Raw genomic sequence first — 15,092 nt, 5'->3', positions numbered from 1 at the left:
ACGATTAACATTTTGACAGATATATTTTGCAGTACATATTTTACTTTGTAATAAGGGAGTGTAGGTTCATAAATGATCTTCTTCTCTTACAAGGGAAGGACCCCTATCGGGGAATCGTCGATCTTACGCAAATTTTTCACATACATTAAATGAGCCAAGAATAACACAATGGCCAAAATACTTATTATTTCGACAATTAACTCGTACGACCTACAGAAAGCGTTAGATTTCGTATGTTTGAATTAGCGCGCTCGGTTACGCACGCCGCTACTCCATACCTGCAACTCACACTGTCCAACAGCTGATTTGAGGCGACGCTCAGATACGCTTATTGTCATTCTATGAGACAAGTGTATGTCTGTATATGGCAATCAACATAGGAAAAGTGATTTTTGCACTGGAAGGAAAATATGGAACATGTGATATTAAGCCCTTATCCTCGCTCCGTGGTTGGTGTAGAACCGCCTTGTGCTTTCAATATTTCTACCACGAGCAGTAGCGTACTCAGAGTCGGCCGATGGTGGAGGAGATATATTTACAAAATTATAGAATGCAATGAGGGTGCTTGTGTGCTGTGCGCATGCATTACTTTTCTTTATAAGGACATATTAAAATACAGGTCAAGAACAATAGGATCAAGGACAAAAGTTTTACAGCGAATGGTATGCTCAGATTAACAATCTAAAATCCAAACTTTGACGCTTCTTAGAAAATAGGTTTGACATGTCTGTTGGTTCTACAATTACGTGTTTGAATATTTATTTCGTTTATTGTTTATTATTAGATTCTGTTTATTTTATTTTTGTAAAAATTCCATGGGAGGAGTGTTCTAACCCACCCCCTAGTAACACTCCCTTGGCTGCGCCCCTGACCACAAGAATCATTGTTGCAGAAGATATCAGGAGTAACTTGCTTTCGTCTGTAACGTCACTTGTTATACTCATTAAGCTTTATTTTCATTATAACAATGTTGTTCTATTGCCTTTATTGACCCACAATCAATGCAGGAATTAAATTATTTCTCTTAATGCCACCACATCATTTTCGCAAAGTGCTACGTAATTACTAACGGAATAGAAAAGGAGGTCAGTGGCGCGGTTCTTCAACGTGTGAACCCAGCTCGCGCCGCAGTTCTACGTAACCAAGAGCGCCAATTCAAACTGTGAAATTTAACGCTTTCTGTAGGTGGCATAAGTTAATTTCCGAAATACATTTTTCGACCGTTGGGTTATTCTTGGCTCATTCAACATGTGTCCAAAATGTACGAAAGATTCGTGATTCCCAGGTACGTGCCGTTCCCTTGTAAGTCCACTTCTTCCGATTGACCAGAATGGGATTGAAATCGCACATTTGCGTCAATGATTATTCCTTTCTTGGTTGCTGATATCTTGCTGGTATCTATTCGCCTGATGGACACTTCCTCGTTCTTTGAGGACGCCGGTCATTATGTGTCGAATCTTGTGGTGTCGACTATTCCTTAAAATATCTCCGAATGGTCAAGCACTCATCTGGAAGATACTCACCTCGCGAAGGTCTCAACAGACATTTAGCCGTGCACTTGTTCTATTATTTTATATCTCATTGGTTTTATTGACGTGCCATATGTCATGGGAGTACTTACTGCTTCTTCTTTTTGCCTTCTTCTTCCCCTAAATGTCTGCATGAATATGCTACTTGCTTTACGTCGCACCGACACAGATAGGTCTTATGGCGACGATGGGACAGGAAAGGGCTAGGAGTGGGAAAGAAGCGGCCGTGGCCTTAATTAAGGTACAGCCCCAGCATTTGCCTGGTGTGAAAATGGGAAACCACAGAAAACCATTTTCAGGGCTGCCGACAGAGGGGTTCGAACCTACTATCTCCCGAATACTGGATACTGGCCGCACTTAAGCGACTGTAGCTATCGAGCTCGGTACATGAATATGAAGACAGTCCGTTTCTTGCTAGTGTTCTCTTCGAACCCTTAGCCTCTTAAATTTGAACAGTCCTAAACAAGTTGCGTGCTTAGTTTCTGGCGTGTGAAAGTACCTGTTTGTGGCAGCGTGTAGTATGTAGAATGAATCTAAGGGAATTTAAGTGTTATGGGGATTGTTGGTCCGTGTTTCACTGAGTGATTATAAAATATTCATATTTGGGCGAAAAACGTGATGAAACTTAAACGGGAGATAATTCCAAATTCCCCCTCACTGGACTAAATTCTTTCTTTTGTGTTACGGTATTTATTAAGTGAATACGTGGAGCTTGACCCGTGGTTACCATAACTAACGGAGGATGCCGGCGAGGACAGGCTGATAGCCCTGATGTACGCTGTTTTGTGAGTATAAAGGGCTGCCTAGCCGAGACAGTTAAGGCGTACTTGGTTCTCCCGATTGATATTTGCCTCTGGTCAAGACTTGGGCTAAGTATCACCTTGTGAGATGTGTGCATGTAGCTCATGGTAAAAAACATTTGCTTCGATTCTATTAACTTTTCAAAAAATTCTGTGTAAATTTACAAGAAAAATGTTGTACTGTAGTTCGGAAATGAGTGAATGGTAATGAATGTTCAAAAATATTTTGTAATAAATGATGATATTATTTCTGTTCAGTTACGTCTCTCCTCTCTACTTGCTTGTGAGTAGCTTTATTACTTGTATCTTTCCTTTCCACGTGCCGCTCCGCTGATGTACTGCATTAGTCGGACAATACGAAAATTAATTTTTGTCTCGTCACAGATGAAGAATTCTTTAAATATTATTATACAGGCTGTTCGGAAAGAACGTGAACCGTGCATGAGCGTTAGAGCGGGGATCATACTGATAATAAATAATTTGGAAACAAAAATTCTATATCTCGTGCCGTTTTCATTTTATCAGCTGCTGAACTTAGCAAGACAGGTCACTTTGCAAGCGAATTCAAACGGTATTTGTGAGGTGGTGTTGGAAAAATCTGAACGTGGCTTAAGACTGGTTTGAGAGCACCAGTCAAAGAAAAAAACCTTCAACCGGGGAGGAAATGAAATACGAATCTCCGAGCTGCCAGGATAGCGCCATAGCAAGTGCGCTACTGTGACACCGGTTGAGACCCTCGGTGTTTTTGTGTTTGACGCTGATTTCTCGCCATGGCTCTCAAATCACTTGCAAATTCAGCAACATTGCCTCGCAAAGCCCATTTGAATTCGCTCGCGAAGTGACCTGATTGGCTAATTTCAGAAGCTAATAATGTAACAACAGCGCGAGGTATCGAATTAATGTTTTCAGAATATTTATTAGTAAGACCAATCCTCTAACGCACGTATACCTGGTTCACGTTCTTTTCGACCACTCTGTATACCAGTTAATGCATGCAGGAGGATGAATTTTAGATCCATCCGCAGGGAGGAATAATCTTCGCAGTGCACCCTGTGTTCCGACATGGACTAGAATGTGTTTGTTTTTATGTTTTTGTTTTTACTTTCATAGATCTACCTGTTTTATCTTCGGTTTTGACTTTTGACACGTGAAAGTTGCGGAGGTATGAAAGCTCCATTTATAACATCCCTTATGCAGTCTATAGTGAATGATAACAAATATTTCTATATATTTCATATATAACGAGTTACTTTAAAAATGATCCAAAATTTAAAATTATTTTTCGGGTCGAAATCAAAAACAAAGAAAAAAGAAAATTCGGATATTTTCAAAACCCTCCTCTCTTTATTTCCAGGAACGAGTACAGTCCTGTCTTTCGGTGCTGGGACGGGATCTTGTGGCTGGATCATTGGAAGAAAAGCATCTTGTACGTGGCCTTCTCAATTGCTCTCTTCATCCGCCCTCACCGCCTTTGGTTGTCCTCCGTAGCAGGTAAGAAACTTGGAAGACCTACGCAAAGAAAGATTCCTGTGTGCAAAATGTATATTCAAATTTCCAGGTCTGATACACTTATTTCATACCTGTTCCGAAGAAATCTGGACCAATGGAAGTGATACCAAAAGGTGTAGAATCTCTTCACTTTGTTTGTTTGATTGTTGGTATTTTTATTGTTTAGTTCTCGTTTACTTCCTTATTTTCTTCGCATCAGCACTGTTTCCTTACCATGTGAGTAAGATTTGACTAGCAGACTTGCCAGATAAGATTTAGTTTCTTGGATTCTTCTATATATACCAGTTGATAATTATGATATTATTTCTCTTAAAGTAAAGATTGCCGGGCTGAGTGGCTCAGGCGGTTGAGGCGCTGGCCTTCTGACACCAACTTGGCAGGTTCGATCCTGGATCAGTCCGGTGGTATTTGAAGGTGTTCAAATACGTCAGCCTCGTGTCGGTAGATTTACTGGCACGTAAAAAAACTTCTGCGGGACTAAATTCCAGCACCTCGGTGTCTCCGAAAACCGTAAAATAGTAGCTGGTGGAACGTAAAGCCAATATTGAAATTTAGATTCCATCAGTGGAAATGAGAAAGGATTATCGCAGAATAAAATGGAAGCAATGTTGAACTCCACTGATAGGCTGAATTGCACGAACTTTTTCCTCTCAAAATAAACATCATTACTTCCATGGGATCTGGTGGCGAAGAAAGAGTTATTAAGGGAAAATTAAACAGATAATTCCTGTACAATGAGTCTGAAAGGAACATCGGACTAAGTTGCAGTGCTGATGTCTGTCTGTTAGGTTATCAGCCCAGAGGCTGCTTGGATCCTCAAATAGCACCACCTAAGGTTATGCGGTTATAAAGAAACCCCAAAAACCAATGGCAGCACCAAAATGAGGCGTACTAGGCAAGAAGAGGAGTGAGGTAGTTTGCCATTGCTTTCCTCACTGGGTCAGAAAGTACTATTGCAGAACGACTGACCGTATGAGCAGCACCTTTCATAACACTCAGATGCACTAGTCATGCTCTGAATGTCATTACTCAGCACTACCCATACCCCAGCAACTTCCATATTGTCACAGCCATGGATGTTGACTGGGACTTCGGGGGAAGCTGCACTTTACTCTGGCCTGTGCCAAGCAGTGCTGATAATTACAACAATTATTTTCTTCTCAAAGCAACATTTATCAGCTACATCAAGGTCGGAAGACAACAAAATTTGCAAGACACAATTGTGATTATATGGCTGCTGCGCAATTTTTCATAAATTTTGATTACTCGGAAATGAAAATGGGGAAAGTCAAGAAATATGACAGTGTTATCAATCTCCTTAAGTGTTTACCTCTCCAATATGGTGTAGGACTACATAGCATTCTGAAAAATAATTTGTACAGAGCAATTACAGAAAAACCTTCATTTGTCCGGATTCTGTCCAGAACACTTTGGAAGGGGACGTAAGAAAATGCTGGTCTTCATTTTATTTTCATTTCTGTAATAATAAGATGCTTAGTACCTAAAGCGTTCGTGTAATCTGGACCAAAGGGACCCATGCACATCGGGCAGGATTCGAACCATATCTAGCTTGGAGAAACAGCTGGTGACAACGTTACTCAGCTGCCAGCCTCGTGGTGTGTAAGTAAAATGTATGCCTCTTAGTCAATGGTCCCAGTTTCGATTCCCAATTCGTACAGGGATTTTAACGGAGTCCTCTCGTCCTCATTCAACCATAATAATAATAATAATAATAATAATAATAATAATAATAATCATCTTGGCTTTACGTCCCACTACTTTAACGGTTTTCGGGGACGCCGAGGTGCCGGAATTTGGTCCCGCAGGAGTTCTTTTACGTGCCAATAAATCTACCGACACGAGGCTGACGTATTTGAGCTCCTTCAAATACCACCGGACGGAGCCAGGATCGAATATGTCTAGTTGGGATCAGAAGGTCAGCTCCTCAACCGTCTGAGCCACTCAGCCCGACAACGGCCGTAACGAGAGGCTAGATCTCAAGACTGGAGGAAAGTATAAACATTTTTTTTCGTTCAAACACAACATTTTACTAATGAACCAGTGAAAACATGATGATGTTTGTAACAAGGGAGATTCCCGCCTGATCTCATTATTGCCGGGCGTGATACGTGAACAATTGGACTCGCTGGCGTCGTCGGCTCTCGTCGCGTCCAATTCCATTCCCATCCAATGTTTCCCTTTCAGCGGCACCGTATCATTCTGGGAGACCTATTTATTCTCTGAAGCAATTAACATGGATGACAAGAGTGCATCTAATTTGTTCGTCTCTTCTTCTCTTGTTTTTTTTTTTTTTTTTTTCAGCTCGCTGTTTTCTCTGTCCGTATGTTAAATTGAGAGAGAAAGGGAGGATGAGGGCGTCAGTCGAAAAAATGTGTAGTGATATTTCGTTAGAGAAATGTGTGGACATACACAATTTGAAGGCCTTCCTGCAAACATCCTGCGCTCCCGGAATGATTCAGTACCAACGTTCTTCTGAAAAATTAAGGTTTTATTGTTGTCATCTATGTAAATATATATTTTTTATTTTGTCTGACACTTCAAGAGCTTACTTCGTGTACTTCGTTTTTATCTCGGGTTAGGTTTAATAAAGTCGACAGCAGGTAGTGTTCAGTTTTTGTCTGTCTGTTTATTAGTTTGTTTGTTAAATCTTCGGAAAGGATTGAAATGAAATAGCGTATGGCTTCTAGTGCCAGGATGTGTCTGAAGGACTTTGGCTCGCCAGGTGCAGGTCTTTTGATTTGACTCCCGTAGGCGACCTGCGCGTCGTGATTAGGATGAAATGATGATGAAGACAACACACACACACCCAGCCCCCGTGCCAGGGAAATTAACCAATGCTGGTTAAAATTCCCGACCCTGCCGGGAATCGAACCCGGGACCCCTGAGACCAAAGGCCAGCACGCTAACCATTTAGCCATGGAGCCGGACATAAGTTTGATAGTGTCTGGTATCTAAAACGACAAAGAGAATCGTGACCATGAATATGCCCATTTTTCTTCCATAGTTAACTGCATGCTAACTTTCAAGGCAAGATCCTGGGCTTCAAAGGACCGAGGTAACACACACCATTTAGTCACATACAAATAGCGTTCAAATTGTTTGCAAAAGAAAATATGCCGTATAACTTAAACATTGAATTTAACGTATAAGAGCCTTAAGGTCATAAACGTGTGCGCCATTTCTACTCCCTTCCCATTATCGAATGCTAGTTCTCTGTTCGAGGGAAACAATAACGAATCCATTTAGAAGATATATGGCCAGTGAAAGATTAAGCTTTATGGCACAGAGCCTTCCTAACGCCCCGTTTCCCCCACAGGGGAAAGAGGAATACTCGTAGCCTGCCATACGTTGCTAATATTGTACAGAGCTGGAAACAAATGTAGAGGATTGCATTGTCTAATATGGACATATTTTGACATTAAAGCGACGACCACTCGTAAAAAACAAGCACCAATTTACATGTGTGATGAGTTGAAGTTAGCTTTGCAATTCTACCAATATTTCCATAATCTCTATCGATGTTTGGACAGAGCCATACAGCCCCATCAGCATTGTCCCGATATACATGTATCTGCCAAGTAATGGAAGTTTTCACTATCTAGCTGCTGTTCAGTATTTCCATAAAAGATAAGAAATAATCACATTGAACCCTATGTTTGTGTGTGCCTTAAATGCTGTATAATGTTCAAAGATATCGCAAAGTTGATTTTGAATATTTGTCCTTTTTAAATGGATTTTTCATGTAGAGTAGCACTTGCGTTTGATAGGATCGCCATCCGGTTCAGTATTTTTCTCGTGATTAGCCACAGAGTGTTTCATTACTCAATCTGATCGTTGCCAACCGATAAAGAGAATGACAGAGACTGCCGGCTCTTTAGTTGTAAAGAAATCCACTTTTGTGTCAATGACCTGTTTGATGCTCAAACAAAAATTTAATTTAAGAAATAGTGTCCCAGATCGGCTTCGCACGAGTGCAATTATGAATTTACGAGGATAAAGTATTCTGAACTGAAGTTCTGTAAGACTCCTATGTAAAGCAGTTTTCTTCTTTTTACCCCTAGGTGTTTATCATTGCCCTAATACATTCAGATTTTTGGTGAAAATGGAGTAGGAAAAGGTTAAGACTAGGAAAGGGAATTAAGGTAGAGTAACAGAATTTTTCTGGAGTAGAACTGGAAAACCATGGAAAACAATCTACAAGCTTCCGACATAGGGTTTGAACCCACTATCTCCCGAACGTAAACTCACAGCTACAAGGCTAGTATTGCACAGCCAGCTCTCTCCATGCGTTGTAGACTACGTTATTCACATTTCCTCCTGATGTTAGCTCGAAAAGTTTTTGTTCGTTTGTGACATGCCACACGATCACTTAAGGTGTCTATCTCTGTGTCTTATTTATGGTGATGGAAAAGCACATAATGTCGGACATTGGACTGGTTTAAAATGGAACAGTAAGGCAAGTGATTTGAAATTAAAACGATAACGATCTTTTTCATTGAGGATACTATTTCAACCAGAAGTCCCACTGGAAAGAGACTGTTTTAATAAGATGAATCCTAATGATTCCATAATTTTGGTGACTTTAACGTAGTAATATTATGAGAACTTCTATCTTCAAAACACGTTTTTCTGATAGACATGATATAGGCTTTTGGGCTTATGCCGTGTCAAGAAAATAAGGTGAAATTCTTTACGTTTCGCAGAGAACTTTCTCTGCGTCTTCAAACCTATATCATGTCTATCAGTACCGACCACAAAAGCATCAATGGCAACGTTTTTCTTATGTTCTACGTCAATACTGACAGTGGAAACTCGTTTGCAACACAGCACCATTTGTACACAAATGCACAGAAATGCTGTCCCGACATAAACAATCAACATTGCCCCACTCCAGTACTGAAAATGTGGGGAGGGAGTGAAGGGATAGTGTTGAAGGCCACTCCAGTACTGAAAAAGAGTGGAAAAACTGAAGGGGTAGTTTCGAAGGGCAGTTCGGTACCGAAAAGAAGGGGAAGAGAGTGAACGGGTAGTGCTGAAGGCACTGTACGTGTATTGCTATACATCCACCACTGTGCCCACTTCAACCACAAAGGTCTTGTTGAGGGCTGTGTACCTGCAGCAATGCGTTAAGGGGAGGTGGACGACATTATGGGATAAAGTGACATAAAAACAGATAAGGTTTGAACTAGATTATCTTACACCATTTTTTAAAATATAACTTCAAAACTCTCACAAGGGAACATCCACAATGGTGAAGTCGCCGATCGCGATGAAACTTAGTAAACACATTGAGGTACATATAAAAGCAATGCCAGCATCAATTTTAGGCGCCAACATTCATTAGCGCGTTAACTAAGGGGCCTAAAAGTTGCGACATTTCAAGTTCCGTGCGAACAGCGATGAATTCCTCCTGACCAATGCTTAGCCGGAACACTGCTTTGTGCCACACCTCTGCTCCTCCTCCCCTCCGCCCCGCCTGGTTCAGCACCACTCGTTTCCCTCTCCCCGCGCTGCCGTTTGCTTAGCTGTCGAACAGAACCTGTGCTACACTGCGTACGCTATCATCCTTCCTCATAGCTCTCCCTTGGAATTTCCACATTGTATAGGCAGTTTACATTTTATGAAATATTTATGAAAACGTTTGCGACGAGTCCTTAAGGGCAATGTCACTGAGCGTGTCAAAAATTATTTTTCATCTTCAAGCAAAGCACGGAAGTCACGGTGAAGAAGGTCCGCTGAACTTTCGGGAGCTGCAGCTTTATGACGCGATTGAGGGTGAGTGTTAAGCAGTCAACTATTGTCAAATAGGTTTTGACGCTCACGGGGAGATGTCACACTGCGGACATAGGCCGTAATAACGTAGATTGAAGCGTGGTCTTTTGCGCTGCATGTGAAATTGTAGGTTTATGATATGTTGATACCGATAACTCTGTCCGACTCGCTGGCTGAACGGTCAGCGTACTGGCCTTCGGTTCAGAGGGTCCCGGGTTCAATTCCCGGCCGGGTCGGGGATTGTAATCTTAATTGCTTGATTCCTACGGCACGGGGGCTGGGTGTATGTGTTGTCTTCATCATCATTTCATCCTCATCACGACGCGCAGGTCGCCTACGGGTGTCAAATAGAAAGACCTGCACTTGGCGAGCCGAACCTGTCCTGGGATATCCCGGCACTAAAAGCCATACGACATTTCATTTCATTACCGATAACACTCTCGTTGTTTTTAAACGAACAGTTGTGTTCTCCGTTGTTCCTGTCAATACATATACACATAACAACATCTATTTTAGTTATTTGTTTTATTTCTCCTCGCAAGCGCGAGGAGAAGGAAGGGAACGTGCCGGGGAGAACCACTTGGAGGGTAAAAGGCGGTGCAGAGGGTGTGTCTCCAGACGGGAAGTGTGTGTGCCGGCTTAGCATTGGCCAGCAGGTATTCATCGCTGATCGCGCGGAACTTGAAATGTCGCAACTTTTAGGCCCCTTAGTTAACGCGCTAATGAATGTTGGCGCCTAAAATTGATGCTGGCATTGTTTTTACAAGTACCTCAATGTGTTTGCTAAGTTTCATCGCGATCGGCGACTTCACCATTGTGGATGTTCCCTTGTCAGAACAAGTAAACTTGTACTTCGTCTTAACAGCTAGCATCCTAAAAGTTTTCAATGTTACTAGATAATAGTGTTATTCTATATTTTTTAAATATAGTACAATTCTATTTTGAGAATGCATCCCAAATTTCATGTATACTTTTCTAGGTAAAGCCTGTACTTCAGGAAGTAAAATTTCATAATTATGCCTAATAAACGTAGTGTGTGATAATAGACTTCGGTTAGATCAAAAAATATACTTACATTTTATTTTCAGACATTTTAAATTTCTGATCATGAAAATGAAGGAAAAGTTTCTTTTCAAAAAATAAGCCCAGTGGGTCACTAAACAATAAATTTGTTTTTAAGTCTACCTTACAGACGACAGTGCACATAAATAGAATGTTTAATTTCAGCTCTGTATATTTAATAGTTTCTTAGTAAAGTGTACCTGAAATCTGGGATGAATACCAAAAATTATATTGTACTATATTTAAAACATATTGAATAACTCTCTTTCCTAGTAATATTAAAAACTTTTAGGATGGTAACAGCTAAGAAAAAGTACAAACTTACCTGTTCAGAGAGTTTTTCATTTATATTCCAAAAATGGAGTAAGATATTCTTGTTCAATTCTGGCCTATTTGTATGTCACTTTTTCCTTGCACGTTATAAATTTCATATTAGAGCCCGTATTGTCAAAGTATCAACTTGTGAAAATTTAGATTTTATAATTCCACCTGTACAATACTGTAATTGTCTTTATTACAAAGACTACATTAAATTACACTCGTGAAACATGTTTCGTCCTCTTATAGGACATCCTCAGTCACAAATACAAATACATAACATTAAAAATAAGGCGAGGACACATTAAAATAAGTGAATGCAAAGTCTTTGTATCCTGTGACGCGGCGTGATAGCGTCTTGTCAATCTTCAATTTTAAAATGGTGCAGTGTGAACATGATATGAAGCATGTAGTCCAATTAAAATCATATGTTAAAACTGTTGTTCAAAACAACGAATTGTCAATTATAAAACTCCGTAAGTGGCTATGCAAATAAAATTATGTGCATATTGTACATAAAACAGTGTTGTGGTGATGCCACATTATAATAGATTTCTTGATTAGGAGGTGGAGTTATACTGATGCTAGTTGAACCTGATTGTGTGTTGACAATAGGGGCCTAAAAAGTAAAAGAAAATGTGAATGAATTGAAGAATAAAATGCCGTTAAAATGTTAACTAAGTGCCCATCCAGTCACTCACCTCCTTGCCCGTCCTATATTGACCACTCCACCTCAAGTGCTAAGGCTAACTGAGTGACGTCCTCGAAGATCGTTGAGGACTGATTGTGAGGACCTTCGAGGACGTCACTCAGTTAGCCTTAGCACTTGAGGTGGAGTGGTCGATATAGGACGGGCAAGGAGGTGAGTGACTGGATGGGCACTTAGTTCACATTTTAACGGCATTTTATTCTTCAGTTCATTCATATTTTCTTTTTCTTTTTAGGCCCCTATTGTCAACACACAATCAGGTTCAGCTAGCATAAGTATAACTCCACCTCCTAATCAAGAAATCTATTATAATGTGGCATCACCACAACACTGTTTTATGTACAATATGCACATAATTTTATTTGCATAGCCACTTACGGTGTTTTATAATTGACAATTCGTTGTTTTGAACAACAGTTTTAACATATGATTTTAATTGGACTTCATGCTTCATATCATGTTCACACTGCACCATTTTAACATTGAAGACTGACAAGACGCTATCACGCCGCGTCACAGGATACAAAGATTTTGCATTCACTTATTTTAATGTGTCCTCGCCTTATTTTTAATGTTATGTATTTGTATTTGTGACTGAGGATGTCCTATAAGAGGACGAAACATGTTTCACGAGTGTAATTTAATGTAGTATTTGTAATAAAGACAATTACAGTATTGTAAAGGTGGAATTATAAAATCAAAATTTTCACAAGTTGTCACTTTTCCCTGTAATGTCGTCCACCTCCCCTTAAGAGAGGAAGTGGGGGATGCCTTATTTGATTTGCATCGGGACACCATTTCTGTGCATGCGTGTAACTACTGAGTATAGAAGGCAGCGTTCTGACACACGGTAATAATGCGTGAAAACTGGTTGTCTGGTTACCACGGTGTCGGTTTTCTGTCCACGCTAAATTGTCTACTGTATAACTTGGTGACGCTAATTCCAGCCCAAAAAACATGTCCGTTATAAAATGGAGGCAATGGAAGGCTCAGCTAGAAGCCTCGTGATAACCTGTCTGTAATTATTTTATAGAATGAGTTTTAGTCTTTGAAGGCTGCAGATCTTTTATCGATTCCATTCTCAGCTCCGGTGCATATAATGAGGAACACAGCAAACACCTGTGACTCTGATGCTAATGCATGTGGGGAGTTCAACTCTATACAAACTATTCGACTGTGTAGAAACTGACCAGAACCTCTCTTTCTCATGTTACCATCTGTGTCAATACAGTTCAACAGCTCACACTTCCGTGACTTCACCAGCTGTTTGAGTTTCTCTCATCACGAAGTACTAGTGTCAAATACACTGTTCACAAAAACAAAGTATCACAACTTTGATATGAACTAGATTACACACATGTTGTTTCACATCCGTGGTGCTCTGCAGGGTTGTTTTCTTTATCCCTTGGTGACATGAATGTGGTGGAATATTGCAGTGAAGTACATAACCCTCCATTCGTAACACTTATCTTTTTGACCGCACCCCAAACAGGAGTGGCTCGTGACGTACGGCATGGTCTGTCAGTGCTATGTGAGCTGTCCTATTGGTAAGCAGCACAGGCAGGATAGAGCGCAAGACATGGAAAGGCATTTACCATCAGAACAATTCATGCGTGCAGTAACCCTCTTGCAGGAAGGACGCACGCAGCGTTGCGTGGCAGAGCGGCTCGGAGTGTCTCAACCAGTCATGTGCAAGTTATGGCTGCGGTATCAAGAGCTACTCAATGCAAAACGGTGACCTGATTCAGGGAGAAAACGGAAAACAACGCCAGCTGAGGACCAATTTCGTTGTTTACAGGTCCTCCAAAATCGCCGCAGTACATCCAGGAACTTACGAGGTGAGCTAATTAATGCACATGGGACTGTCATCAGTACACAGACAGTCCGCAATAGACTAAGGAAAGGTCATCTCAATTCCCGGAGACCGCTTAAAGTGGCCCGGTTGACTCCTCATCACCGAAGATGCCGTCTGCAGTTTGCACAACAGCATGTCAACAGGCAGCTCCGACTTGCACCCCAGTATTCTTTGCCGATGAATCCAGATTCCATCTTTCTGGGTCAGATGGTCATATTCGAGTCTGGCGACGTCAAAGAGAACAAAATTTGCCTTGCAACGTGCAGGAAACAGTCGCTTACAGTGGCGGATCAGTGACGGGTTGGGGAGGAATTTCTTTCAACCATAAAAGTGACCTCGTAGTCATTCAGGGACGATTGGCAGCTGTGCGCTACATTGAGTAGGTTCTGGAGAACCATATACTACCGATTGCATACAATATTGGGCAACATTTCACATTAGTGCATAATGGAACCATTGTGCATTCAGCTACGGCTACCAGGGACTTGCTTGCAGCTGATGGAATTCAAGTAATGACACCCCCATGTAGCCCCGACCTCAGTTGTATCGAGCATTTGTGGGATCAACTTGGTAGTCGTATACAGAATCGCCCACAGCAACTCCAGGAACTGACAGCAGCATTATCGGAAGATGAAGAGCCATCCCCCAGAATGCAAGCCGGAGGCTTATTAGAAGCATACCACGGCGGTGTGCTGCTGTGCTACGAGCCAGCGGTGGCAACACAGAGTACTGTAACTTTCAGTTTGTTTTTAGTTGCATTCAAGTGCAGTGACTTTCGGTTTTGGACCACTGTGTCTGTTTGGGACAGTTAAGCGTAAACGTCTGTGTATTTTTTGTTCATTTTTGGTTTCTGTAGAAATAAATGAACATGTTTTGGTTCTGTATAACCTACGTCTGCAAAAGAAAGACACACAATGTATTACAGCCGACCAAAATTTGATACGTTTCATTTTGTCAGCATTATACTACAACGGTGACTTTCTGAACATAGTGAGAGTTGTAATTTTAAAAATAATACACCCGTAATAATAATAATAATAATAATAATAATGAAAAATAAGAACAAATCCTCAGAAAAACGCTTTGAGCAACATTTTCACACCATTCATAGCAGGGACTGGCTGCATATGGAATGACATTACTAACATGACTCATACCTCAGTCACCGTCATATTGTCAAAGCGAAAGATGAGACTCAGACTCTTCTTTATCATCAGCGTTCTGCCATATGACAAGTTTTCACATGGCAGCTCTCCACGCAGTCCTGTCTCTTGCCACCCTCTTTGTTTCCTCATACTTGTATTCTATCCTGATACTGTCCAGCATCTGATATCTTCTCCGTTATCTTTGTCTTTTTCCATTTACCGTTCCTTCTATAGCATCTACAGTATAAGCAAACAATCTCTCCTCATCCAGTGACCAATCCAATTGTGCTTTCTCTTCTTGATTACTTTTAATATATTTCTCTCTTCCCCAACTCTTCTCAAGACTTCTTCATTCTTTACTTCTTCTATCCA

General features: G+C 40.9%; 1 protein-coding gene across 1 annotated transcript in view; it reads left to right on the top strand.

Moving 5' to 3' along the window:
• The first annotated feature begins 1,259 nt into the window (after window positions 1–1,259).
• The window catches only part of LOC137501903 (uncharacterized), a 35,815-nt gene continuing 21,982 nt past the window's right edge, over window positions 1,260–15,092 (top strand). Inside the window, exons 1-2 of the mRNA XM_068229063.1 lie at window positions 1,260–1,285; window positions 3,684–3,820. Coding sequence (XP_068085164.1) covers window positions 1,260–1,285; window positions 3,684–3,820 — 163 coding nt within the window. The remainder of the gene's footprint in view (window positions 1,286–3,683; window positions 3,821–15,092) is intronic.

The sequence above is a fragment of the Anabrus simplex genome, chromosome 8 (assembly GCF_040414725.1).
Source record: "Anabrus simplex isolate iqAnaSimp1 chromosome 8, ASM4041472v1, whole genome shotgun sequence".
Classification (NCBI taxonomy): domain Eukaryota; kingdom Metazoa; phylum Arthropoda; class Insecta; order Orthoptera; family Tettigoniidae; genus Anabrus; species Anabrus simplex.
Note: the sequence above shows the minus strand (reverse complement) of the source record. Positions and strands in the feature narration are given on the sequence as shown.